Source organism: Hypanus sabinus, chromosome 31, assembly GCF_030144855.1.
Source record: "Hypanus sabinus isolate sHypSab1 chromosome 31, sHypSab1.hap1, whole genome shotgun sequence".
NCBI classification, from domain to species: domain Eukaryota; kingdom Metazoa; phylum Chordata; class Chondrichthyes; order Myliobatiformes; family Dasyatidae; genus Hypanus; species Hypanus sabinus.
Genome location: NC_082736.1, coordinates 7272721 through 7299407, shown reverse-complemented (window position 1 = coordinate 7299407; position 26687 = coordinate 7272721). Strand labels below are relative to the sequence as shown.

Sequence of the window (26687 nt, the reverse complement as noted above, 5' to 3'; positions counted from 1 at the left end):
CCCTGCACTTCCCTCCTGCAGAGTCCGAGGGAACACCCTGGGGATTTATCTATCCTAATTTATCTGAAGAGAGCAAACATCTCCTCCTCGGTAATCTGTATAGGATCCATGAAATAGATGCTGCTTTGTCTCGCTTCTATAGACACTGTGTCCATCTCCTCAATGTGCAAAATACAGGGCATAGCTGGATGATGCAGCGTGGATAACTTCACTCACTTCAACCCCGAGCAACCTCTGCACTCACTAGCAATGACTCTTTAACTCAGTATTATTTGTTTGTTGTAAAATAAAAATTGTGCTTGAAATGTGGAGAGGAATAGCTGCTGGAAATGAAAGAGAAACAGACAAGCATAAGATACAAAATAGATGAGAGAGAGAGAGAGAGAGAGAGAGAGAGAGAGAGAGAGAGAGAGAGAGAGAGAGAGAGAGAGAGAGAGAGAGAGAGAGAGAGAGAAAGAGAGTCACAGATAGACCATCCAGCTGGACTTTGGTCTACAAAAGGAAACCAGTGCGGTCCCTTTCAATTCCCACCATTCAATACTTCACCTGTGGGCCTGGTGTCCGAGATCTTCAATATCAGGGCGCAGTAGTTCATAAGCCAGTTTCTCTTCGTGACTTTTGTCTCTACCTGATTCTATGAAATTCTTTTAAGTTCAAACTGAGACTAAGGAACGCTGGGAATGTTCAGGAGGCTACACCGAATGCCTGGAGAGATAAAGTTATCAGTTGGAAAACCGCCCTCAGAATGGCCCAAAATGATGCTGTTTGTTCAGCGTTATTGAATATAATATGAGGTCCTGAGATCAGATACGATTCACAGCCGTACGATTGTGGGTAGGAATTGCTATTGAAGCATTTCTCTTAAACTTGAAAGCAACCTTGATTAACGTTGTTACGTACCCTGTAACTAGGTCACTTACCAGCGAAGATAGAGAGGTCCATTGAAATCTGATGGTAATATTTTTTTAAAGTCTTTATTTATAAAGGGGCACAAAAATAAGATTAATATAAACATTCAGATAATATACATCGTCACTACTCAATCTAAAAGCGTGGGTCTAATAATAACCATCAATAAGAAACAGCTCGATCGTTTGTCTAGGGGATAATAATTTGTCCGATGGAAATATAAAAGTCACTCAGTTCCTGCAGGCTTCAGCCTTTGGGGACTGCTGGGTTTTCACTTGTTGGAGAGAGAGAGAGAGAGATTTGTGAGAAAAGAAACTTGCCCGGGTCTTTTAAGAAGCAAATCCGTTGAATCGGGAAAGTTGGTTTCCCGTTGTTAGTTCAAGAACATCGGTTCTATGGTACCTGCCACTGGCTCCAAAGCAAAGGGGAATCGAACGCACGTGGCTTCCTTCAAATGGCTTCCCGCTACTACGGGATCATTAGCGTTTCTTCTGGTGTGTCTGAAGGGGTTGTTCCCCCAGACCCTCTTTTATACTTCCTCATGGGGTCACAGATATCAATCAGGTTGGGATGATGCAATCTCTTCTCAACCAGCCCACTTTGCCCGAGGGCTTACACGTAGCATAGTCCCCAATCCACAAATGTGGTCTCCAGGAGACAATGGTCAATGTTGCGTTATTTTGCATCACTGGGGAACGAGGCATCCAGCATGTCTCTCTCCCATTTCCTGGGTCTACTGACACCACCCCCGCCCAACTAGTGCTCTTGCAATTCTCACAAAGGAGGGGGCTGCCCGCATAACAACATAATGTAGCATTTGCAAACCTGCCAGTGAACATGGAATTTCCTATTTCAGTAGAATCGGGCTGATTTCATCCTGGACTTATATTGGGAAGGAAAGTGAGCGAGTCCTGGACTTATATTGGGAAGGAAAGCGAAGGAGTCCTGGTGAGTATGTCCTTTTACACACTGTGGTGGTAGTGCGTGTGGTTTGGGGTTGTGTAACAGGTCAAGGTGTTTTGGGTTGTGTGGAAGAAAACGAACGTGAAAACCGCAACTGACAGTGAGGAAGACGCACGTCACTCAGCAGACAAGAACTATTCAGCATTTTCTCTGTTTCTCAGAGTATTGGGTTCATCTGTGGGTTCCATACATCAGCAAAGACATTAATTCTAAGGTGCGATATTTTAGTAATCCGATACATTGTTGAAATGGGGTTTGTTTTGTCGCCCTGGTTTGGATATGGCCAAAGTGCAATGTGAGAGACACTGAAGTGGGTTGATAGTTCACAAATCTTCCATGTGAACAGTGTTCAAATGAAAGTAAATCAATAAATGCTGGGCAAAAACAGGACTAGTAACCAAAACTCTCAAACAGGTAACGGGCTCAAAAGAACATCAAATTATTGAACGAATAGCGCGAGTCTTCAAAGTCAGTTGACTCCAAAGTCCAGGTTCTCAGACAAGGCCGATGCAAAACAAAATCGAACCGTTGCTGTGCTCTGAGCAAGTCTCAAGAAGTGAGTCTACATCAGAGGTCAGTAAGTTGATGGAGAAAATACTGAGAGGCAGGATTTATGAAGGCATCATATGATTAGGAATTTTCAGCATGACTTTGTGAAAGGCAGGTCGTGCCTTACGAGCCTGGTTGAATTTTTTGAGGATGTGACTGCACACAGTGATGAAGGCAGAGCCGTAGATGTAGAGTATATGGAATTCAGCAAGGCATTCGATAAGGAACACAATGCAAGGCACATTGAGAAAGTAAGGAGGCATGGGATCCAAGGGGACGTTGCTTTGTGGATCCAGAACTGGTTTGCCCACAGAAGGCAAAGACTGGTTATAGAGTTGGTATATTCTACATGGAGGCTGATGAACAGTGGTGTGCTCCAGAGATCTGTACTGGGACCCCTACTCTTTGTGATTTTTATAAATGACCTGGATGAGGAAGTGGAGGGATGTGTTAGCGAATCTGCTGATAACACAAAAGGTTGGGGGTGTTGTGGATAGTGTGGAGTGCTGTCAGAGGTAACAGCGGGACATTGATAGGATGCAAATCTGGGCTGAGAAGTGGCAGGAAGGTATGATGTGGTTCATTTTGGTAGTTTGAATATGATGGTAGAATGTAGCATTAATGATAAGACTCTTGGCAGTGTGGAGGATCAGAGGTCTGAATCCATAGGACACTAAAAGATGCTAAGCAGTCTGACGTTGTGGTTAAGAAGGCATACGGTGCCTTGATATTCATTAATCGTAGGATTGAGCTTTGGAGCTGAGAGGTATTGTTGCAGCTATATAAGATCCTGGACAGATCCCACTTGGAGTATTGTGCTCAATTCTGCTCGCCTCACTACAGGAAGGATTTGGAAACCATAGAAATGGTTCAGGTGAGATTTACAAGGATGATGCTTGGATTGGGGAGCATGCCTTATGAGAATAGGTTGAGTGAACTTGGCCTTTTATACTTGGAGCGGCGGAGGATGAGAGGTGACCTGATAGAGGTGTATAAGATGATGAGAGGCATTGATTGTGTGGATAGTCAGAGGCTTTTTCCAGGACTGAAATGGCTGCCACAAGTGGACACAGGTTTAAGGTGCTGGGGAGTAGGTACTGAGGAGATGTCAGTGGCAAGTTTTTACATTCAGAGAGTGGTGAGTGCGTGGAATGGGCTGCTGGCAACGGTGGTGGAGGCGGATAAGATAAGGACTTTTAAAAGACTTTCAGATAGGTACATGGAGCTTAGAAAAAGCTATGTCCATGGAGGTACATGGAGCTTCGAGGGCTTTGGGTAAGCCTAGTAACTTCTAAGGTAGGGACATGTTCAGCACAACTTTGTGGGCTGAAGGGTCTGTATTGTGCTGGAGGTTTTCTACGTTTCTATTAACTTAATTTGGATTAAAATGTTGACTTTGACTTATTTCTCCATAACGTTCTGTTTTCATGCAGAGGTCCAGTGATCCACATACAACGTTATTTCACCCCAAATTATAAAAGATTATATACACAAGATTATACAAAATACAAACATTAACTATTTATAAGACCGAAAAGTCAAATTAAAATGTGAATATTACTGTCTATAACACACTCAATTCCCGTGGGTGGGGGGTGGGGTCACTGTTCCCGGAAATGCCCCTCTGTACCTACTGTGTTCCAATGCTCTCAGTTTCTCAGTGGCACCACTGATTGACAGTTCTCTCTGACCCCGCCTCCCGTCACGTGACACCGTGTTGCGATGATGCCGTGCGGCGATTATGACGAGATGAAGACGCCACAGAGGTCCCATCGTCACCGACGTCGTTTCCATGGGAACGGTCCGGGATGGTGGGCACGGGGTTGTGGTAAAGTGGAGTCGGTCTCTACTTTGGGTTTTGGCTCCACTGTGGGAATCGGCCTCTCCTCTTCCTGCCCACGGAACAGTGAGTGTCTGTCAGCGCCTCACCACACCGGCTCTCTGCCTCAGGTACAATATTCAAACCATATTTGCACAGTTACATGGATAGGAAAGGTTGAGAGGGACACGGGCCTAATGCAGGCGGATGGGACGAGTTCAGGTCGACAACTTGGTCGGCCTCGATGAGTTTTACCGAAGGGACGGTTTCAGTTCTGTATGAATCACTGTATCTATTCTGGGCGGTTCAACCAGGGCAGGATGTACACAGTGAATGTCAGGTTCTTGAGAAGGTTTAATGATCAGAGACTTTGCGGGTTTCTGCCCCCACACCTCCGCCGGCAGCTGATTTAGGATAGCAGCTATTCTCTGTGTGAAGTATGTACCCTTCAGATTCCCTTTAAATCTGTCTTTAAACAGTTTTGTACAATTCCAATGAGAGGCAGTTCTTTGGCTGATAAGGCAAGTAGACCACACAACCCTGTCTCTGTGTGATGCCACATACAGGGAACTGTGTAACAATATTAGAGACACATGCACAGGCAGTTCAGAGAGCAAGGCCTGGAGGGATATGAAACTAATGCAGGAAAGTGGGATTAGAATAGCTGTGCATGATGGGGAGCATAAATGTGATGGGCCAGAGGGTCTGTTTCTATCCTGGCCAACCCTGGCAACAGCAGTCCTCCACTGCTGTGGGGTTTGTTACCTTCATTCTCAGCTGTGAGGTTGTTCCACTGAACCCCTTATCCTCTGAGAAGATATTTGCACCCTTCCATTGTGACCAAGCTGTCCGCCATCTCTCCTGCTATTAACCAGTGTTCCTCACCGAATTCCCATTTAAAAGTACTGTTAGTGGTGCATGAGGTATGGGTGCATTTTGATAGCCTTTTGAGGGGTTTGATTCACTACTAACCTTAATACCTTTAATACCTTTGTCCAACAGAAATCCATTGTCCTGGGTTCTGAGTCTTTTAGGTGAGTCCATCCTGAAGTTCTGTGTTCCAGGTTCCCACTGAACTTTCACAGTCAGTGGTTTCTGCATGTCTATACTGACCATCGAGAATCTGTCTCCATTAACTCAGCACTTGGTCTGTCTCCTACCCTGTCCTGGTGATTCAAATGTTCAGCCAGATGTTCCTTAAATACCAGCCTGCACCTCTCCCTCAGGAAGTGTGTTCCAGATTGTAACCAACTTCATTTTGCAAGCCAGTTCACTTCCCACTTCAAGATTTGCTAGCCACCTTTGCTGTCCATCATACCCCTAATCTTGTTGTCATCTGCAAATTTGCTGATGCAGTTTACCACATTCTCATCCAGATCGTTTATACAGATTGAAAACAACAACGGACCCAGCACCGGGACGTTAAACCAGGGCAGGATGAACAGAGTAATGTCAGGTTCCTGGGAAGTGTTCATCAACAGAGACTTTGTTTTTTTTTCCTCCACCACCTCATCTGGCAGCTCATTCGGGATACCAGCTATTCTCTGTGTCAAATATTTACCCTTCATATCCCCTTTAAACTACCCCCTGTCACCTTACAACTATAGCTTTAGACAGCCACACCACGGGAAACAGTCTCTGACTCTCTAACCTTTGTATGCCTCACGTAATTTTATCCACCTCCATCAACTCAACCTTCAGATTCCCTTTCAACCTCCACCCTGTCACGTCTTAGTTTCTGTCTATTTTCTCTAAATTCACTGCACAGGACACAACCCTCGTATCCCTACATTGCTACTACCAACATGCACCGTCCACCACTATGTCCGGCTGCTCAACCTTCCCTTTGAAATGTCCTGCAGCTGCTCCGAGACCATCGGACCATAAGACACAGCAGCAGAATTAGGCCATTTGGCCCATCCAGTCTGCTGCCCCATTCTGCCAGGTGTAAGAGATCATGACCGATCTCTTAACCCTCTGAAACACTCTTATCCACCCCCCACACCCACAATCGAGAACCTCCACATTAAATATACCCAATGAATCGGTCACATCCGTCTGTGGGGATGATTTCAGAGTCAGGACCAGAATCAGGTTTATTACCACCGGCAGGTGTCAGGAAATTTGTTAATTTAGCAGCAGCAGTTCAATGCAGGACATGCTAATATATAAAGATGGTTGCTGCTGGAATAGATTGTGCTTGGGGTGACTTGGGTCCACAATGATCCTTCAGGCCCTTTTCTCACACCTGTCTTTGAAACTGTCCTGAATGATGGGAAGCTCACAACTACAGATGCGCTGGGCTGTCCGCAACACACTCTGCAGAGTCCTGCGATTGAGGGAAGTACAGTTCCCATACTAGGCAGTGATGCAGCCAGTCGGGATGCTCCCAGTTGTGCCCCTGTAGAAAGTACTTAGGATTTGGGGGCCCAGAGCAAACTTCCTCAGTTGTCTGCGGTGAATGAGGCGCTGTTTTGCCTTTTCCACCACTCAGCAGGTACGTATAGACCACGTGAGATCCTCGGGTATGTTGATGTCGAGGAATTTAAAGCTGTTTACCTTCTCAACCCCAGATCCATTGATGTCCATAGGGGTTAGCCCATCTCCATGAACAATCTGTGTGGATTATCACTAATCCGCACAGATTGTGGTCTCCCAGTTAGGAAGTCGAGGATCCATTTGCAGAGGGACCAGGTTCCATTGCTTATTGATCAGGACTGTGGAAATGACGGTGTTAAATGCTGATCTCTTGTCACTGAACAACATCCTGACATAGGCAGCACAGATTCACTAGCTTTTTCCAAGGAATTTGCTCCTTACCTTTGTTCTAACCACTGACCACTGACTCGACTGGCAAGTTTATCTTTAGGAAATCCTTCACATCTGAGACGAACCTGACCCCAGTAGCCAGAAGACAACAGACCATCGTGTCATCTCTGTTGCTGCCACAGAATCTCCTGCACATCCCCTGTACTGTGAGTCTGCTGTCATCACTGCTCTGCTTGACCATTCCTCCCGCGGAGCATCGGTCTGGGGTCTCAGTACCACCGACCTGGCGGGCTGCTGTCTCTGGTTCATCATCCCAGGGGTATCCAAAGGAGTCTACTTGTTGCTGAGGGTCACGGCCACAGGCAGACATTACTCTGTCTGTCTCTTCCCCTTTCCGTCGTGATGGTCACACAACAGTCTGCATCCTGACCTTAGGTGTGACCAACTCATGAATCTCTGGTCTCAGCATCCTGGAAACTCTCGGTCTGTCCATCTCCATCTTCATTTCCTTCACACGGTCAGTCAGGAGCTGCACCTCGGTGCTCTTCCCTCATGTGAAGTTATCGGGGACACTGAGTGACTCCCACATCCTGAGGTGGAGCATGTCACTGCCGTAACTGTAATTCCAGCCACTCTGATGGGGAGAGGAATTCCGAAGAAATCCTCTGACATTTGACTTCCCAGAGTACACCGACTTATCTCCCATTTCTCTGCCCACCTTTCCAGCCTGTCTATGTTCTGCTGAATCCTTTGGCAACTTTCCTCACGATCCATAACTGCACCAATTTCTGTGTCTCTGCAGACCAACAAATCAGCCCTCCTTCATTTTCATCCAAATCATTTCACAAAGAGTAGAATTCCTTGTGGGCCCCACTGTTCACAGGTGTCCAGTCAGAATCACACCCCTCAACCATTACCTTCTGTGTTCTCTGATTGAGTACATTTTGAATATATTCTACCAAATTTCTTTTGAGTCATGTGCTTCCAAGCTGTGGATCTTGTTGTGGGACTCTTGTTGAAAGCTTTACCAAAGTCCTTGTATCCTGTACCCACTACCCAGCTCTCATCAAGTGAATTTGTCACTTAAAACGTTCGGCCATGTTTGCAAGAGTTGACGTTGCCCATGCAAAGCTATATTGGCTACTCTGAAATTGTTTATGCTTTTTCAGATGCAAGCTGATCCTATCATTAAATATCTTTTCTAGTAATATCAGCAATTTATGATATCTCTACCACTAATGTAAGAGTCACCGGGGTATAGTTTTTCGTCTTGTCCCTATTGCAATTCTTAAAAAGGTGAAGAATATTTGTCGTTTTCCGCTCTTCTGCATCCTGGCCTGTAATTAAAAGAGAATCACTTTTGAGTTGGTTATTTTTTTGTCCTTATTTTATCCCTCAAGCATCAGGTTTTTGAATCATTGTTCAAAGTAAATTTATTATTAAAGTACGTATACATTATACAACTTTGAGGTTTGTTTCAAACAGGCTGTCGTGAAACAAAGAAAGCCAAAAGAACCCACTAATAAAATAAGACCATCAAACACCCAATGTGCAGAAAGAAAGACAAATCCTGCAAACAATAAACACAAGCAAATTCTGTAGCATTTTGAACTGAAATGCTCAAAGAGAGTTTGTGCACAGATGCTTAGATCAGTGCAGAGTGGAGTAGCGAGCTGAACCGGCTTGTCCCTGGCCTCGGGCAGAACAACCTGACCTTTTCAATCTTTTCTTTCCTTTTTCAATCTTTTTATTAATTTTTATTAAAAAAAACATAACATAGTATTATATTAAATAGGTCATGAATGCATTAGACTTAGTTAAATTAGTAACAAGATAACAATATCTTATTAAACTATCAGCAAAAAAAGATCGTACAATAATCAAATCTATATTGATTATACATGAAAAAGATTAGAAATAATCATCAAAAGAAAAAAAAATAGAATACAAGAAAAAAATGTATATTTATGAAATTAAAAAAATATATAAAAATATATAAACCTAAACTAACATGGGCAATAATAATAATTTATATGTATATGATGGTGTCAAAAACTCCGGAACTCCATACCAGAACAAGAATAAAAAGAGTAAAGGTCTTGAAGAAGCCAAATTAATTCATATGAAAGTGTCGAATGAACGGTCCCCAAGTTTCTTCAAATTTAATTGATGAATCAAAAACAGTACTTCTAATTTTTTCTAAACTTAAACAAGAACTAGTTTGAGAGAACCACTGAGATATGGTAGGAGGATTTACTTCTTTCCAATTTTGTAATATAGATCTCCTGGCCATTAATGTTACAAAGGCAATCATTCGTCTAATTGAAGGGGAGAGTCGACTATCATCTTCATTTGGTATACCAAAAATTGCAGTGATAAAATGAGGTTGTAAATCAATATTCCAAATTGAGGAAATGGTAGACCTTTTCAATCTGGCCCCACGTCTAACTCGTTTTCCAAACATTGGGTTCAGTCGCTTTGATACAATCTGGGGCCTGGTCCCCGCCACCTCGATTTGGTCTGTAACTGACTTTTCCATTTCAGCCCAGAGTTTAATCAACCGTACTTAGGGTTTTCCTCACTTTCTGTGACGTCGGTTCTGCCACATCAAATTGCCTCCAAGTCGAAAGGGACGTTACAGGCTATTCATTGACCAGAAAAAGAGATTCACTGATGTCACCATAAACCAGAACCAGTGGAGATAACTGCATTTAATTTCACTTAACTCACCGCAGAACTATTTTCCACAATCTATCAATAAGCACAAAATGCTGGTGGAACACAGCAGGCCAGGCAGCGTCTACAAGGAGAAGCACTGTTGACGTTTTGGGCTGAGACCCTTCGTCAGGACTAACTGAAAGGAAAATAGTAAGAGATACTCAACTCTCTACTGTCAAGATGAAGCCACACTCAGGTTGGAGGAACAACACCTTATATATCGGCTGGGTAGCCTCCAACCTGATGGCATGAACATTGACTTCTCCAACTTCCGTTAATGCCCCTCCTCCACTTCTTACCCCATCCCTGATATATTTAGTTGTTTTGCCCCCTCCTTTTGTTTTCTCTCTTTCTGCCCATCACTCTGCCTGTTCTCCATCTCCCTCTGGTGCTCCCCTCCCCCTTTGTTTCTCCCTAGGCCTCCCGTCCAATGATCCTTTCCCTTCTCCAGCTCTGTACCCCTTTTGCCAATCTCCTTTACGGGCCTCAGCTTCAACCCACCCCCTCGGTCTTCCCCTATCATTTTGCATTTTTCCCTCCCCCTGCTACTTTCAAATCTCTTGCTATCTTTCCTTTCAGTTAGTCCTGACGAAGGGTCTCGGCCTGAAACTTCGATAGTGCTTCTCCTTATAGATGCTGCCTGGTCTGCTGTGTTCCACCAACATTTTGTGTGTGTTGCTTGAATTTCCAGCATCTGCAGATTTCCTTGTGCCCACAATCTACCAATTCACTTTCAAGGATTCTGCATCTCATGTTCTCTATTTAATTATGACATTATTATTTTCTCTCTTGTATTTACACAAGTTATTGTCGTTTGCACATTGGTGATTTGGCCACCCTGTTGGGTGTGGTCTTTCTTGGATTTACTGAGTAAGACCGTACGACATAGCAGCAGAATTAGGCTATTTGGCCTGTCGAGTCTACTCTCCCATTCAATCATGGCAGACCCTTTTTGCCCTTTGCATCCCCACTCCCTGGTCTTCTCCTTGCAAACTTGGATGCTGTGTCCAATCATGAGCCTATCAAGCTCTGCCTTAAATACACCCAAGGACATGGCTTCCACAGCAGCCTGTGGCTATAAATTGCATTAATTCACCATCCTCTGGCTAAGGAATTTCTCTGCATTTCTGTTTTAAATCCTGAGATTGTGCCCCCAGGTCTTTCAACATTCGAAAAGAGATTTCCCCCCCCCATCCTAAATTACAGTGAGTACAGACCCAGACCTATCAAATATTCCTCGTATGAAAACCGTTTCATTCCCAGAATCACCCTTGTGAACCTGTACTGAACCCATTCCAATGCCCGCACATCTTTTCTTCGATGAGGAAGCCAAAGCTCATCACAATACTCAAGGTGAGGCCTCACCAATGCCTTATAAAGTCTCAGCATCACATCCCTGCTCTTGTATTCTAACCGCTTGATGTGAATGCTAACATTGCTTTTGCCTTCCTCACCTCCGACTCTACCTGCAAGTTATCTTTGGGTTGGTCTGCACAAAGACTCCCAAGTCCCTTTGCATCTCAGATTTTTGGATTTTCTCCCTATTTGGAAACTAGTCTGTACATTTATTTCTACCACCAAAGTGCACGAGCATGCATTTTCTAACATTGTATTTCCTTTGCCATTGTCTTGCCAATTCTCCTAATCTGTCAAAGTACTTCTGCAGCCTACCTGTTTCCTGAACAGTACCTGCCCTTCTTGTCAACTTGCAACAAATCCATCTATTCCATCATTTAAATCATTGATATACAGTAAGTGGTCCCAACACCGACCCCTGTGGAGCACCACTACCCACTGACAGCAACCAGAAAGGATCCTTTTATTTCCACTTGCTGACATGCTGCTTTCTACAAATCAGCCAATGTTCTAACCACGCCAGTAACTTTCCTGTAATACCATGGGCTATTAACTTGGTAAGCAGCCTCGTGTGTGGCACTTTGTCAAAGGACTTTTGAAAGTCCAAATATATGACATCCATTGCATCCCCTTTATTTATCCTGCGTGTAATCTCTTCAAAGAATTCCAACAGGTTCATCATTCAAGATTTCCCCTGAAGGAAACCAGGCTGACTTTGTCCTTTCTTGTCCTGTGTTTCCAATGCTCCATATCCTCATCTTTAACAATTAACTCCAGCATCTTCCCAACCACTGAAGTCAGACTAACTGGACTATAATTTCCTTTCTGCCACCTTCCTCCTTTCTTAAAGAGTGGAGTGACATTTGCAATTTTCCAGTCCCCTAGCACCATGCCAGAGTCCAATGCATTTTGAAAGATCATGACTAATTGCACCACAATCTCTACCACTACCTCTGTCAGAATCCTAGGGTCCAGTTCATCTGCTCCAGGTGACTGATATACCCTCAGGTCTTTCAGCTTTTTGAACACCTTTCCCTTATAATAATAACTGCACTCCCTTCTCTCCCCTCACTCCCTTCAACATCTGGCACATGGCTAGTAACTTCCACTGATGACAAATACTCATTTAGTTCATCTGCCATCTCCGCCTCTGCCCCCCCCCCCCCCCTCACCCCATTATTGTTCCTCTGGCTTGATTTTCTAGCAATCCAGTATCCAGTCTCAGCTCTCCTTTATGTTTTGCATACTTTAAAAAGCTTCAACGAATCACTTTGATAATATTTGCTAGCTTGCTTGCAGATTTAATCTTTATCCTCTTTATCTCTGTAAGGTGTTAGACGCTTCCCAATCCTTGTATTCTGAATTTTTTTCTTTGTTGTATGCCCTTCCTTTTCGTTTTACATTAGCTTTGACTTCCTTGTCAGCCACGTTTGTACTATTTTGCATTTGAGTATTTATTTGTTTCTGCAATACATTTATCCTGCACCTCCCTCATTTTTCCCAGAAACTCACCTTTGCTGCTCAGCTGCCATCTCTGCCAGCATCTCCTTCCAATTTACTTCAGCTGACTCCTTTGTCATAACACTGTTCCTAGCTTTACTCCACTAAAACACTGCCATGTCTCTCCCTGTCCAATTTTAAGTTGGACTCAATGATACTGTGATCACTGCCTCCTAAGTGTTATATATAACATGTAACATTTACAGCATGGAAACAGGCCATCTCAGCCCTTCTAGTCCGTGCCGAACGCTTACTCTCACCTAGTCCCACCGACCTGCATACAGCCCTCAACCCTCTATTCCTTTCCTGTTCATATACCAATCCAATTTTTTTTAAATGACAATATAGAACCTGCCTCTACCACTTCTACTGGAATCGCATTCCACACAGCTACCACTCTCTGAGTAAAGAAGTTCCCCCTTGTGTTACCCCTAAACTTTTGCCTCTTAACTCTCAACTCATGTCCTTTTGTTTGAATCTCCCCTACTCTCAATGGAAAAAGCCTATCCACACCAACTCTATCTATCGCGTCATAATTATAAATGCCTCTATCAAGTTCCCTATCAACCTTCTATGCTCTAAAGAATAAAGACTTAACTTTCTCTGTAACTTAGGTGCTCAAACCCAGGTAACATTCTACTAAATTTCCTCTGAACTCTCTCTATTTTGTTGACATCTCTCCTATAATTCGGTGAGCAGAACTGTACACGATGCTCCAAATTTGGCCTTACCAATGCCTTGTAGAATTTTAACATTACATCCCAACTCCTATACTCTGTGGTCCGATTTATAAAGGCCAGCATACCAAAAGCTTTCTTCACCACTCTATCCACATGATAATCCACCTTTGGGGAACGATGCACCATTATTCTTAGACCACTCCGTTCTACTGTATTCCTCAATGCCGTACCATGTACCAGCTATGTCCTATTTTGATTAGTCCTACCAAAATGTAGCACCTCACACTTATGAGCGTTAAACTCCATCTGCCATCTTTCAGCCCACTCTTCTAACTGGCCTAAATCTTTCTGCAAGCTTTGAAATCCTACTTCATTATCCACAACACCACCTATCTCAGTATCACCTGCATACTTACTAATCCAATTTACCACCCCATCATCCAGATTAGTGGTCGCTAACCCGTCGATCGCGATCGACTGGTCGATTTTTTGAGACTTTCCCAGTAGATCCCAAAAAACAAAGAAAAATAAATACACAAATACTGTTGAGAGTTTGTTTCCGGGTTGCGGGGTTTTAGTTCCATTCTTTCTGCTCAGTGCGCATGCACATAGCTCCCCCGCATGACACAGTGTACTTCAGTGGTCCCCAACCACCGGGCCGTGAGGAAACAATATGAGTCAGCTGCACCTTCCCTCAGTCGCTGTCACACTGACTTTTGAACTTGAACTCACGTGAGGTCATCAGTCGCCTTAATGCAGTGACACCCTCGCGCCAGTGTTCGCCTCGCGCGGCTGGTGGGAAGCGCTGATGCTGCTGGCCCAGAGCATAGCCAGCGAGAATCGCCGATGCTATTGGCCTGGAGCGCGGACAGATGGGAACCGCCTCTAAACCTGTTTAGCAAACCGAATGTTCGTGGGGAACCCGGTGCTAAAATATTAGCAGACAACCTAATTTGGGCTCAAGGTTTCGTATGTATCAGAAGAGCTACCTCGCTGCGATCTACTGAAACAAATTTTTGTCGGCCAATAGATCCTACAAGGGGGGCGAGCGCGGGCCTGTCGCTCTCCTCACTCGGTCGGTCGCTCTGTTCTAACTGTGACCGCCGCGTCCCCGGCACGAGGACCTCTGGCCCTGAACTTGTCCTCTCACCCTACCCGCGACCAGATGTACCTGGCCAGGGCGTCTGGCGGCGGGAGGGCAGAGGCTGGAGTTTGGGCCCGGAGGCTGTCTAATGAGGCAATGAAGCCCTCAAAACTGCTTCGGTACCCTGAGTCCAAGCACCCTGCACTTAAACCTGAACCCGCTGAGTTTTATCAGAGGAAAAAACGTGAGCAGCGCGGGACAGCCGCTAAGTGCTGAGAGTCGCGATAACTAAATTGCGGGATAGACTGGACATAAGGAACCTGCTTCATTCCCGTCGTCCCATCCCGTCCCCCCACCACCCCCGTCGGCCGGTCCGCAAGAATATTGTCAATATTAAACCGGTCTGCGGTGTAAAAAAGGGTGGGCACCCCTGGTGTTTATGGATTATTTCTACATCTGGGTTGTGGGGTATTACTTCCAGTCTTTCTGCCCCGGTGCGCCTGCGTGTATCTAATCAATTTGGAGTTGATCTTGCCTTTCACTCAGGCCGAGGTAGGGGATCTTGGGCTTAAAAACGTTGATGACCACTACTTTAGGGGATTATCCTGCCTGTCAAATGTGTTGAAATTGCTTGAAGAAATAAGCAGGATCGACAAAGAGAATCACTGGATGGGTGTGCCTTGTGCAATTGGATTTTTAGAAGGCCTTTGACAAGGTGCCACACATGAGGCTGCTTAAATTAAGAGCCTATGACACAGGAAAGTTACGAGCATGGATTACAACTTGGCTGATTGGCAGGAAGCAAAGAGTGGCATAAAGGGAGCCTTTTCTGGTTGACACAATGACTAATGGCATTTTATGTTATAGTATATTTCAATGATTTGGATGACAGAAATGATGGCTTCGGGCCATTTTCAGTTCAAAATAGGTCGGGGGAAGACAGTGCCGAGGAAGCAGAGAGGCTACAGAAGGGCTTACACAGATTGTGAGAATAGGCAAAGATCCGGCAGGTGGATTACCATGTTGAGAAGTTTATGGTCATGGACATTGGTATAAAAATAAAAGGATAGACAATTGCTCTAAGGGGAAAGAAAAATGAAAATCTGATGTGCAAAGGAAATTTGTAGCAGAGTAGGTTCCTTGAGGTTCGTTTGTACTGTGAGCAATTCTGGGCCCCTTATCTAAGAAAGGTACTCTGACATTGGAGAGGATTCTGAGGAAGTTCACGAGAATGATTCCCGGATTGAAGGGTTATCATATGAAGACCATTTGATTATGCTGGGCCTGACCTGACTGGAATTTATAAGGATGAGAAGGGATTGCTTTGAAACCTGTTGAATGTTGAACGGCTACGGTAGAGTGGATCTGAAGACGATGTTTTCTATAGAGGGGGAGTCTAGGGACATAGGGCACAACCTCTGACTAGAGGGACATCCATTTAAATGGAGATGAGGAGGAATTTATTTATCTAGAGAGTGGTTAATCTGTGGAATTCCATGCCAAAGGCAGCTGTAGAGGCCGACATTGGGTATATTTCAGGTAGAGGTTGATACATTGTTGGTTTGTCAGGGCATGATGGGTTAAGGGGACGTCAGGATATTGGGGCTGAGAGGGAAATGGATCAGCCATGATGAAATGGAAGTACTGTCTTAATGGGCCAGAGGGTCAAACTCTGCTCCTATATTTTATGGTCTTACATCAGATTGGTTCCATCCCAAACAACCTCCCAGTAAACCTGCTCCACACTGTCAGGGAGGTTCATTCCTGTTCCCTGGGATTGGCAGGGGATGGGGACCAGAGCCCCAGGTCACCCATTCCAGTGATAATTTTCTTTCTACAGTGTGTCGACCAGACCTGTAGACGGTACGCCAGCAGTGTGAAACCCCACATGTTATCAGGCTGGTGCCTAAAACGTCTTTTATCTATTAACTCTTTATTTTCTGCCATGAATACCCGCAATATCTCCAAAACTCACTGTGCCTTACCAATGTAGTTAAAATTGTCAGCAATCAGTCTGTTCATATTAAACGTCTCAGCATTAGTTTTCAAATCTCTCCAGCTTTATATCTCACAAAATGCTGGAGGACTCAGCAGGCCAGGCAGCGTCTATGGAAAAAAAAAGTACAGTGGAAGACCCGGTCCGAGACCCTTCAGCCCGATACATGCTTTCCCATACATGCTGTCTGGCCTGCTGAGTTCCTCCAGCATTTTGTGTGTGCAGTTCAGATTTCCAGCATCTGCAGATTCCCTCGGTTGTTGCATGTTGCACTCTGTCTCTGACTCGTTTCCTCGACAACGGATGCGTGAGAGGGAGGGGGATCGCCCTGGTCCCGGGGGTGGCGTTGAGGCTTCCTTCCCCCCCACCCCCAGCGGGGTGGCAGGGACCGAACTGAAATGGGGTCGGTCTGTACTGGCTGCCCTTTGGAAGAATGAGAGGGGATGGAATGGGCTTCTCCATTCCCTGCCTGTTCCTGCCTGACTAAACACCTCTTCAACATTACCAGTGTATCAGCTTGAACCTTTCCCTGGCAGCCATCAGTCTCTGAGAAAAATAGAAACTCACCTGCTCAAACTACTTGAACCAATCCCTCTCCCACTTTTAAATTGAAGCTCTGCACTTGAGTATTTGACATTTGCTGCCTGTGTAAAAGACTCTTGTCCGCCTTATCTATTTTAAAGGTCTCTGCTAGGCCTTTGAAACAAGAGAGATAAAGGGAGATCGAACAAACACAGTTTGTAAACAATCTGTGTTTCTACATCCTCACCTTATAACTGAAACTGTCGTTCCTGAGATGTGGCAACCAGCTCGGATCACAAGATTTTAAAATGTTCCTAATGTGTCTGCCACAATCACCGGCAGTTTGTTCAAAATACATACCACACTCTGCCCATTATGTCTGATCTGAAACACCTACCTTCTTGTTTTTACCAGCCATTTCCTGTGAAAAAAACAGTGTTTTTACCCTGTCTGTGCTCCCCATGATCTCCATACCTCTACTGGGATCACCTCTGAATCTGCTCTGCTCCAGGGAATAAAATACTAGTGTTACGAACTCCGTAACTGGGTATCTTACCAGCAAAGATAGGAGTATCCGTTGAAGTCTGATGATACTAGATTTAACAGTATTTATTAGTAAAAAAACACAAAAATAATATCAATGCAAATATACAGATAATATATGTCATCAATACTAAACCTAAAAGTGTGGGTATAATAATAATCAATAAGAAATAAGCTCTATCGTTGTCTAGGGGATAATGAATTGTCCGATGGAAATATAAAGTTCAGTTCAGTTCATGCAGGCTGTGGTGGTTTATTGGTCACTATGTTGCAATTGTTGGAGAGAGAGAGAGAGAAACAGCTATTGACCGGCCGACCTTCCTTTTCGATCTTGATCCGTCGATGCGTTGTTGTTGTGGCCATTCACTTATGACCCCTCTGTCCTTTAGCGAGACCATTCTTCCGTCACGGACTCGTCACACAGGCAAGGGTGGACACACACACAAGCCCCCACTGGTCTCGTAGTGTCTCTCCTGGTGTGTCTGAGGGGTGTTTCCCCAGACCTTACTTTTATCCCCGCTCACGGGGTCTCAGGTGTCAATCAGGTTGGGATGATACAACCCATCAACCAGACCACTCTGGTTGCCCCCTGAGGAGTTTCAATGAATTGAACAGTACTCAATACACAATCCTTCTCCAAGAGACAATAGCAGTAATCAGTGGTTCTGTTCCGCTTTTGTTAGGAGACATTCCACTTTTGTGTATCTCTGCGTTGTCACTCTCTCATTTCCTTGGTATCAGACCCAAAATAGTAGCGATTTTGTGATTCTCAAAAAGAGGGGGGGGGGCGACTTTGCACCCTTCTGCTCATGAGAGTTGCTCCTCATTCGTAACACTAGTCCATACAACCTGTCCTTCTAACTCTGACTCCCCAGGTCTAAGCAACCATCTGATATTTATTTTTTTCTGTGCACTCTTTCTAGTTTAGGAACATCTTTGCTATCATAGGGTGATCAAAACGATAGTCAGTATCCCCAGTCCATCCTCACCAAAGACCTGTATATCTACAACGTATCTTCTCAACTCTTATACTCTGTGCCATGAATGATGAAGGACAGCAGGTCAAACAACACCAACTTCACCACTGTTATCTCCTTGAGGTGTCAGATCCGGTGAACTATGATTCACATGGATATTGTTTATATAAATTACGAACAACAAAGGTCCCGGTGTGCAGTGCAACACCACTTGACAGAGACCTCCAGTCTGAGGTATAACCATCAACCCACCAGCCTCTGCCTCCTGATACTGAGGCAATTATGAAACCAATCAATTATCTCCCTTGGATTCCATCTCTCAGAACTAACCTCCCAGACCAGAGTCAAAGGTCTGGCTAATGTCCAGATAGACAACACTCACAACCCTAACCTCATCTACGCACTTGTGAAATTCCTGAAAGAGTTGCAAGATATTTGTGAGACATGATTTCCCTTGCACAAAACTGTGCTGACTGTCTTGAATCAGACCAAATGTTGGTAGATCCTGTTCCTCAGAAATCACTCCAGTATATTCCCCAACACTGATATCCTGCCTGTAGTTTCCTGACTAGTTTCCACTACCCTTTTTAAACAATGGCACAGCATTAAACCAAAAGACCTAAAGTCATTGGAGCAGGATTAGGTCTTTTGGCTCATCCAGTCTGTTCCATCATTCCATCATGCCTGATTTATTATCCATCCCAACCCCATTCTCCGAACTTCTCCCCGTAAACTTTGATGCCATTAATAATAATTAAATCCCACTAACATCTGCTTTAAATAGACCTACTGACTGCCTTCATGGCCACCTGTGCCAAAAGAAACCCATCGATAAAGAAATTACTCATCTCTATTCTAGAGGGGCATCTTTGTATTGAGGGTGTGGTCTGGTTCTAGACTCTTCCATTATTGGAAACATCCTCTCATATCAACACTACCTAGGCCTTTCAACATTCAATGTGTTTCTATACGATGCTCCCTCATTCTTCTAGACCCCAGTGAGTACCTGCCCAGATCATCAAATGATGGTTATATCCTAACTCTTTCAGACTTGGGATCATTCTCGTGAATTTCCCCTGCAGCTTCTGCAATGCCAGCACAGCCTTTCTTAGAAAATTGACCCAAACCTGCTCATGATACTTCAAATAAGGTCTGACTAAAGCTGCAGCATTAGATGCTTGCTTTTATATTCTAGTTCTCTTGGAATGAATACATATATTGCATTTGCCTTCCTTACTACCATCTAAACGTGCACATTAACCTTTAGGGAATCCTGCACTAGTACCCCCAAAGTCCCTTTACACATCTGATTTCTGTTCTCTCCCTGATTAGATGGAGTCTATGCCTTTATTCCTCCACCCAGAGGACACGGCCACACACTTCCATACACTGTATATTGTCTGGCACTTCCTTGTCCATTCTATAAATCTGTCCAAGTGCTACTGCAGACTCTCTGCTTCCATAACACTGCCTGCCGCTCATTCTATTTTTGATTTATCCACAGACTTGGCCTCAAAACTGTCAATTCCACATTAATCACTCTCCAATCACGTGTCACCTCAAATGGTGCCTGTGATGAAGCAACAATTTCTCCCGTGGCCTCCACAGTGTATTCTCTAACTTCTCACAAAATATAAGAATGTACCTGATATGACCCTGGAGATTCAACAGCCTTAATGCATCTTAAGGTTTCCAATATAGATCCCTGCTAATTTGAATGTGGTGTAAGAAATCACAGCTGATTCCTGCCATTTTGGTAGCTCCATCACTTTCCATAATTTTCTCAATGGTTAAATAAACGTCAAAAACATTCCTGGAAAGCCTCTCCCATTTCCTTCACTTCCACACACAGATGGCCATCCTCATCTCCAAGCGGAACAATTCTGTCCAAATTCCCTTTTCCTCTGATTGTACGGAGAGAATCTCAGGGGATTTTACTCGCTTTTCCTTCCAATTCTTGATATATCGTCCTTTTACACGCCTAATTTTTATGAGAGATCGTATGTCTAATAATATTCTGGAACAATTACCTGAGCAGTGATCCAAGCCTCATCAGTCAGTAATTTCCTGGTTTGACTCTATTGCCTGAGGAACAACATGCCCTGGAATATCAGCATTCCCTTCTCTGATCTCACTATCCTCTGTGACCACATTGATGAATAGTGATGTGAAGTACTGGTTCAGTCCTTCGCCCACTTCAGACATAAACTCTCTCCTTTGTCCTTTTGTTGTTGTACTCTCGCCATAGTGCCCCTTCTCCCCACAGTCATTTCTTGTCCCCGTTTCAAACTTTTAACTTCTCTGTTGCTTGCTTCATATTGCCAGAGGCCATCTCCAATTTATACACCTGAAACATTCTTTATCTTTTTCTTTCAGACTGAATTCATAACATCTCTTACCACGCCCTTCTGCCGGACTTTACCATCCTTGTCTTTCCTCCACACAAAGAAACAGTCTGAATTCTGACCTGATTGCCTTTAACAAACAGTCACATGTCAAACACAAAATACTCTGCAGATGCTGAGGTCAAAGCAATGCGCACAAGACAGGGTGTTGGCCGGAAACATTGACTGTCCGTTTCCACGTATGCTGCCCCCCCCACCTGCTGAGTTCCTCCAGCGTGTTGTGAGAGTCACATGTCAAATATGGTTGGACAAATCACATTCCGCTCTCTTCAGTTCCTGTCCAACACAGTTGCCTTTCGCTATAATCCCGATTGACCACATAACCACTGTGTCCAGTCTTGTGCTTATTTACTTTTCCCTGAATGAAACTTTTCTCAATGGCCAGGCTCATTTCCCAAAACAATGTCTTCTATGACCACCTTCCCTGGTTAGACTATCCACTTCTATGTTAAAAAACATCCCAGTATTCTTCTAACATATGCAGTGATATCTAAGCCCTTGAGTCTAAGGGAGTCCCAGTCAACATTGGGGAAACTAGTCGCCCTCTGCAACAAACCTGTTGCCTTTGCATCTTTCATTCCCTGCTACATTTCAGTTTCTTTACCTGCTGCTGGCATTTGGGAGGCCTGTAGCACAACTCCATCAGTGAATGCACCTCTCTTATCCTGAGCTCTATTCACACTGTCTCACTGGATGAAGCCTCCAGTGTGTTCTCCCTTAGTCCCTCACCCACAATTCTATGTAAAGGCTGATCTGCCATCAGACTCCTCCTGTATGTCGATCCCACTTCACTGATTTTATAAACAGTTATCCTCCTTCTCTTTAAATCTTTTTGGTCATCCAGCATCTCCATTCCTCTCAATTAGGGGATTCTAGCATTTGTTACAGAGTGCTTTGTTGGTGGTAGAGTGGGCAGTGAAGATTCTTTGAGAGTACAACGGGATTGAGATGACCTGGGGAAGTCGGCCAAAGAATGACAGATGAATGTTGATGTGGACAAGGATGAGCTCCTGCATTTTGAGAAGTCCAACCAGGGAAGGAGCTGCACAGAAAATTCTTGTTCCTTGGAGAGTATTGCAGAGACAGTGTCCATGGAATACAGGAACAACATTCACTGAAAGTGACAACACAGGTAGTCAGGATGGTGAAGATGATGTTTGGCCTATTTATCTTCATTGGTCAGGGAACCAATCTTCATTGTTACAGGATTTGGGATGTCATCATCAAAGTGAGATTGCACTGTATTGTGCACAGTTCTAGTCACCCAGCTACAGGAAGGATGTCATGAAGCTGGAAAGTGTGGAGGGAGGTTTGATGAGGGTGTTACTGACACTGGAGGATTTGAATTATTAGCAGAAGTTTGGACAGACTGGGACACTCTTTCTCACCAGAGAGATTAAGGAGCTGTCTGGTGACCATCCAAAGGTTTACAAAATCAGTAGGCAATCACTCTTTTTGTCAGGGTAGGGAAGCATACATTTACAAGACAATTGTTTAAGGTGAAGGGGAAACATTTAAAGGCTACTTGACAGGTGGGGGGGGATGTTGCATGTTTGATTGAGGAGACCAACACAACAGTAATTAGTGAGGGATATGATGAGGTCTTGTAAGTAGAGGTTTTAAATAGAATGATGAATGGTGATTTTGATGGGATTACACTGCTGGCCTCCCAATAGGCTCAGGTATTGTGGAGCAGACATGTTGGTAAATCACACAGAGGTGTAATGGGAACTGGCTTACAGCAGTCGGGCATTTTGACTACACCAGCATTAACCAGATTACCTTTGTATGAAAAGCTTGAGTTTCCAGGAGTAATTTGGCAGATGCAGGATCAGTTCATCCCTCAGCAGAAACAATATTTGAAAGGGAGAATGAGGCAACCATCACCAACAACGGAAGACAAAAGCAGCATAAAGGAACATGAGAGAGCAGAGAATATCACAAAAGTTAGTGGGAAGCTAAAGGATTAGTGGACTTAAAAAGAACAGAAGGTAACTAAATAGCAATATGGAGAGAACAGATGAATTATTAATGTGACTGACCAATAGTATAAAGGGGAATAAGGATTTCGTTCAGATATTTAAAGAGTAAAAGAGGCGAGAATGGATCAGGTTTCCCATTCTCACCTTCAGAATCGCATCCCTCCCTGAGCCTCTTTTACACTGTTTAGTTTATTCTGTATTTCTTATTTAACCCGGCAATCTTGAACATTTAGTGAAGAGGGCCACAGCGTGGCAAATGCATTTCAATACAGATAAATGTGAGACAGTGCACATTGCAAAGTCAAACCAGTGCAGAACTTACACTGTGAATGGTCAGTCATTAGGGAGTGTAATGGGCCAGAGAGATTTAGGGGTAAATCTCTCACACACAGTTCATTGAAAGTGGTGTCACTGGCAGACAGGGTGGTGAAGAACGGGGTTTAACATGCTGATCTTCATTAGTCAGGGGACTGAGTATATCAGTTGGGACATTGTGTTACAGTTGTGTAAGTGACTGGAGGCCACACTTGTATTGTGTACAGCTCTTGTCACCGTTATAGGAAAGGTGGTTAAACTGGGGAGAGAGTAGAAAAGATTTCCAAGGATGTTTCCCGGACCTGAGGTTCTCAGTTACACAGAGAGTTTGGTCAGACAATGTCCGTTGTCCTTTATTCCTTGGAATCAGAATCATTTATCACCGTGTTATATGACAAGGAATCTGTCATTTTATGTTGACGGCAGAACAATGCGATGAAGTTGCAGATGTGAACATTGGGTCAGCATAACGCCAAGAGGTTCTGGGAATCGCGAACAACGCGGACAAAATGCTGGAGGAACCCAGCAAGTCCGGCAGCATCTCCCACCAGAGTCCTGAGGAAGGGTCTCAGCCCGAAATGTCGGCTGTTTATTCCCACCATTGATGCTGCCTGAGTTGCTGATTTCCGTCAGCAGTGAGTGTGTATTGTGTCAGAGAGAGTGAGTTAAAGGAGCGGGCGGCTTAGACCAGTGTCACTGTGTTTGTGAGTCCGAACACATCGTAGGATTTCTCAGCGCCTCCTGTAGAAAATGAAAAGATTTTTCTGTTACGGAAACGCCCCACTCCCCAGATCATTCCCGAAGAGGGAATTAACCGCAAAGTTTTAATTCGATTAAATATTTCAGCCATAAAACAGAGAACAGGTCAACGATAGGGAGAGAGAACGCGGGCAATGCAGTAATGAAACGGGTTAAAATAGAAAGCGCTGCCTTTAATCCCGATTAAACTTTCTTACCAGCGAACATTCCGGCCTCAGGGACGGACAGGTACTAGTCCGAGTCTCCGCAGCGACCGATTTGAATTGGAATCGGCGAGTTTTTGAGGAGAGAGAAACACAGAAAAATGAAGCTGCCGGGAGCTGCCAGCAGGATGTCTCCGCCCCGTCCGCTCGCTGCCTTTAAATGGCTCTGTGCCGCCGCCTTTCGCTTCATTTATCATTCAGTTCTGATTGTGAGAAGGATTTACCAGAGTCGCCGACATGACCGAGACAGCACCCGCCGAAACGGCTCCTCCAGCCGCACCCGCCGCCACAAAGAAGACTCCCAAGAAGAAGGCGGCTGCCCGGAGCAAACCAACCGGTCCCTCGCTGGGCGAACAGATCGATAAGATCGTGGCGGGTTGTCACGATAGGAAGGGTATGTCCGGTGCGGCTATCATGAAGGCTCTGGCCGACAGCGGTGTCGATGTGGCGAAACGTCGCCACCAGGTCAAAATGAGCATCAAGAGGAAAGTGGAAAGCGGCTCCTTGGTTCAGGCCAAGGGCTCGGGTATTTCGGGATCCTTTAAATCCGGTAAAGGGAAAACTGCCGTGAAGGTGGTGAAGAAAGCGAACAAGCCAGCGGCAAAGAAATCTCCCGACAAGAAGCTTGGCGCCAAGAAACCAGTGGCTAAAAAAGCAGGAGGTAAGAAACCCGTGGCTAAAAAAGCGGGAGCAAAGAAACCAGCGGCTAAGAAAGCGGCAGTAAAGAAAGCAGCGGCTAAGAAAGCGGCAGCAAAGAAACCCGCGGCTAAGAAAGCGGCGCCGAAGCCCAAGAGCCCCAATAAAGCCGCAGCCCCGAAGACGAAGGCGGCCAAGAAGCCGAAGTCGAAACCCGCGAAACCCAAGAAGACAGCAGTCAAAAAGTGAATTGAGAATCCACCATTTGTGTGTATCTGAACCCAACGGCTCTTCTCAGAGCCACCCACATCTCAGAAAAGAGCTGATTCGGAGTGTTGTGATTCCCGCGCCGGGTCCGATTGAGAAATTCTCAATGGAACCCGAGATTGCCGGTACCTCTGACATTTGGTGCGGTGTCTGAAATGAGACACGGATGCCCGAGCTGAGATTGAGAGATAAGGGATGTGGGCAGTTTCAGGACCAATTCCTTCTCCGATCTGGGCGAGATTGACCGACATTGACGCCAGCGGAGATTCAGCTGAGTTGATTGGGAACTGCTGAAACCTACGCGAGAGGGGAGGGGGCGTGTTGAGAGAGGGATCCGTCTCTGGGACGGACTGCAGCGGGAGGCTATATGATAAACTACCCGGTGGCATTGCCGACTGACCTTCATGCAGGCCCCAGCTACAAAACGACATTGTTAATTTACACAAAACACCAATATCAAAAATGTACAAGAGCGAAATCTAATCTTAAAAATCACTATTTCTTGGCAGTCACCGCCCCCTGAATTCCCCCACTGTTACCCCTCGCGTCGGCATGCTTCACTCCAAGCACAGCGGGTACGAACGTATCCCCATGTCCAAAGCAAACAAAACGGTAACAGCCGCACCAGCTGTACACGACAGGTTTGTGAGAGAAGTGAAGGGCCAGATGAGACCCTGACAGGAAGTGAGCGCGTTCAGCTCCTGTCCCTCGCTAAACTACCCTGGTAGCACGGGACAATTAGTGCAAAATCGATCGGCAGGACAGGTCGCTACTACAATAATGATGAGCAAGCTACAGCCCTTTCCTTTGCCGTGGTAGTGGCTCTTAAAAGAGCCTTTTCTGGTGTTCGGAGTGTAGGCTGGGTTTAGGCGCGCTCCCCGCGGATGCGGCGGGCCAACTGGATGTCCTTGGGCATAATGGTGACTCGCTTGGCGTGGATGGCGCACAGGTTAGTGTCCTCAAAGAGCCCGACCAGGTAAGCCTCACTTGCCTCCTGCAGGGCCATGACGGCCGAGCTCTGGAAACGCAGATCGGTTTTGAAGTCCTGAGCGATCTCCCGGACCAGGCGCTGGAAGGGAAGTTTGCGGATGAGCAGCTCGGTGGATTTCTGGTAGCGCCGGATCTCCCTCAGAGCCACGGTGCCGGGCCGGTAGCGATGAGGCTTCTTCACTCCGCCGGTGGCAGGAGCGCTCTTCCGCGCCGCTTTGGTCGCCAACTGTTTGCGAGGAGCTTTTCCGCCAGTCGATTTGCGCGCTGTCTGCTTGGTGCGGGCCATTCTGCTTCAGGAGTGAGGACACAGGCTGAAATACAGGAACAAGATAGACGAAACGGGTTCCAGCACAGGCTTTTATACGACTGGGAAGGGCCGTCCCACCGCTTATGACTGGCTGTGCACCAACTGTCTGTTAAAGGATCTCCTTGCTGCGATTGGTTTATTGATTTCATGCAGGCTGGCGGCGAATAAAAATTTACGACAAAATGGGAAACTGTTAATTGGCGGTCGGACTTCATCCAATCGGAATGCACTGTGATTGGCGCCCGATTAATTTCGAACCGCCCGCCAATTTCAGAGCACCCAGACTGATAACTTATTATTTACAATTAATTCTATCACGGATCATGTACTTTCAGTTTCATTTAATATCTAATTCCCTCAGTTAAGATTTGAATGCATGATTACGGAATCGACTCTCAAAACGAGTGAACTGATTTCTGTCCGAGATGGACAGAATGA

At 45.2% G+C, this 26687-nt stretch overlaps 2 protein-coding genes and 1 pseudogene across 3 annotated transcripts in view; 2 read left to right on the top strand and 1 right to left on the bottom strand.

The window, feature by feature from the left end:
- LOC132383737 (uncharacterized) overlaps nucleotides 1-26687 on the top strand; it is a 141195-nt pseudogene that overhangs the window by 38543 nt on the left and 75965 nt on the right.
- LOC132383763 (histone H3) overlaps nucleotides 980-26687 on the bottom strand; it is a 53388-nt gene continuing 27680 nt past the window's right edge. The window contains exon 4 of one of the 2 annotated variants that reach the window (XR_009508764.1): nucleotides 980-8346. Coding sequence is in view for 1 of the 2 variants with exons in the window: in XM_059954965.1 (XP_059810948.1) it covers nucleotides 25818-26228 (411 nt within the window). In the remaining variant the exon portion in view is untranslated. Of the gene's footprint in view, nucleotides 8347-25817; nucleotides 26254-26687 lie in introns of those variants that run through there. The other variant, XM_059954965.1, reaches the window with a different exon arrangement.
- LOC132383825 (histone H1-like) lies at nucleotides 24284-24934 on the top strand. The gene has a single exon (XM_059955033.1). It carries the CDS (start codon nucleotides 24287-24289, stop codon nucleotides 24932-24934), a length of 648 nt encoding a protein of 215 aa, XP_059811016.1. The 5' UTR covers nucleotides 24284-24286.

What these genes read in the sequence shown, in the direction of transcription:
- LOC132383825 (XM_059955033.1), top strand. Translation starts at nt 24,287, where the DNA reads ATGACCGAGACAGCACCCGCCGAAACGGCTCCTCCAGCCGCACCCGCC.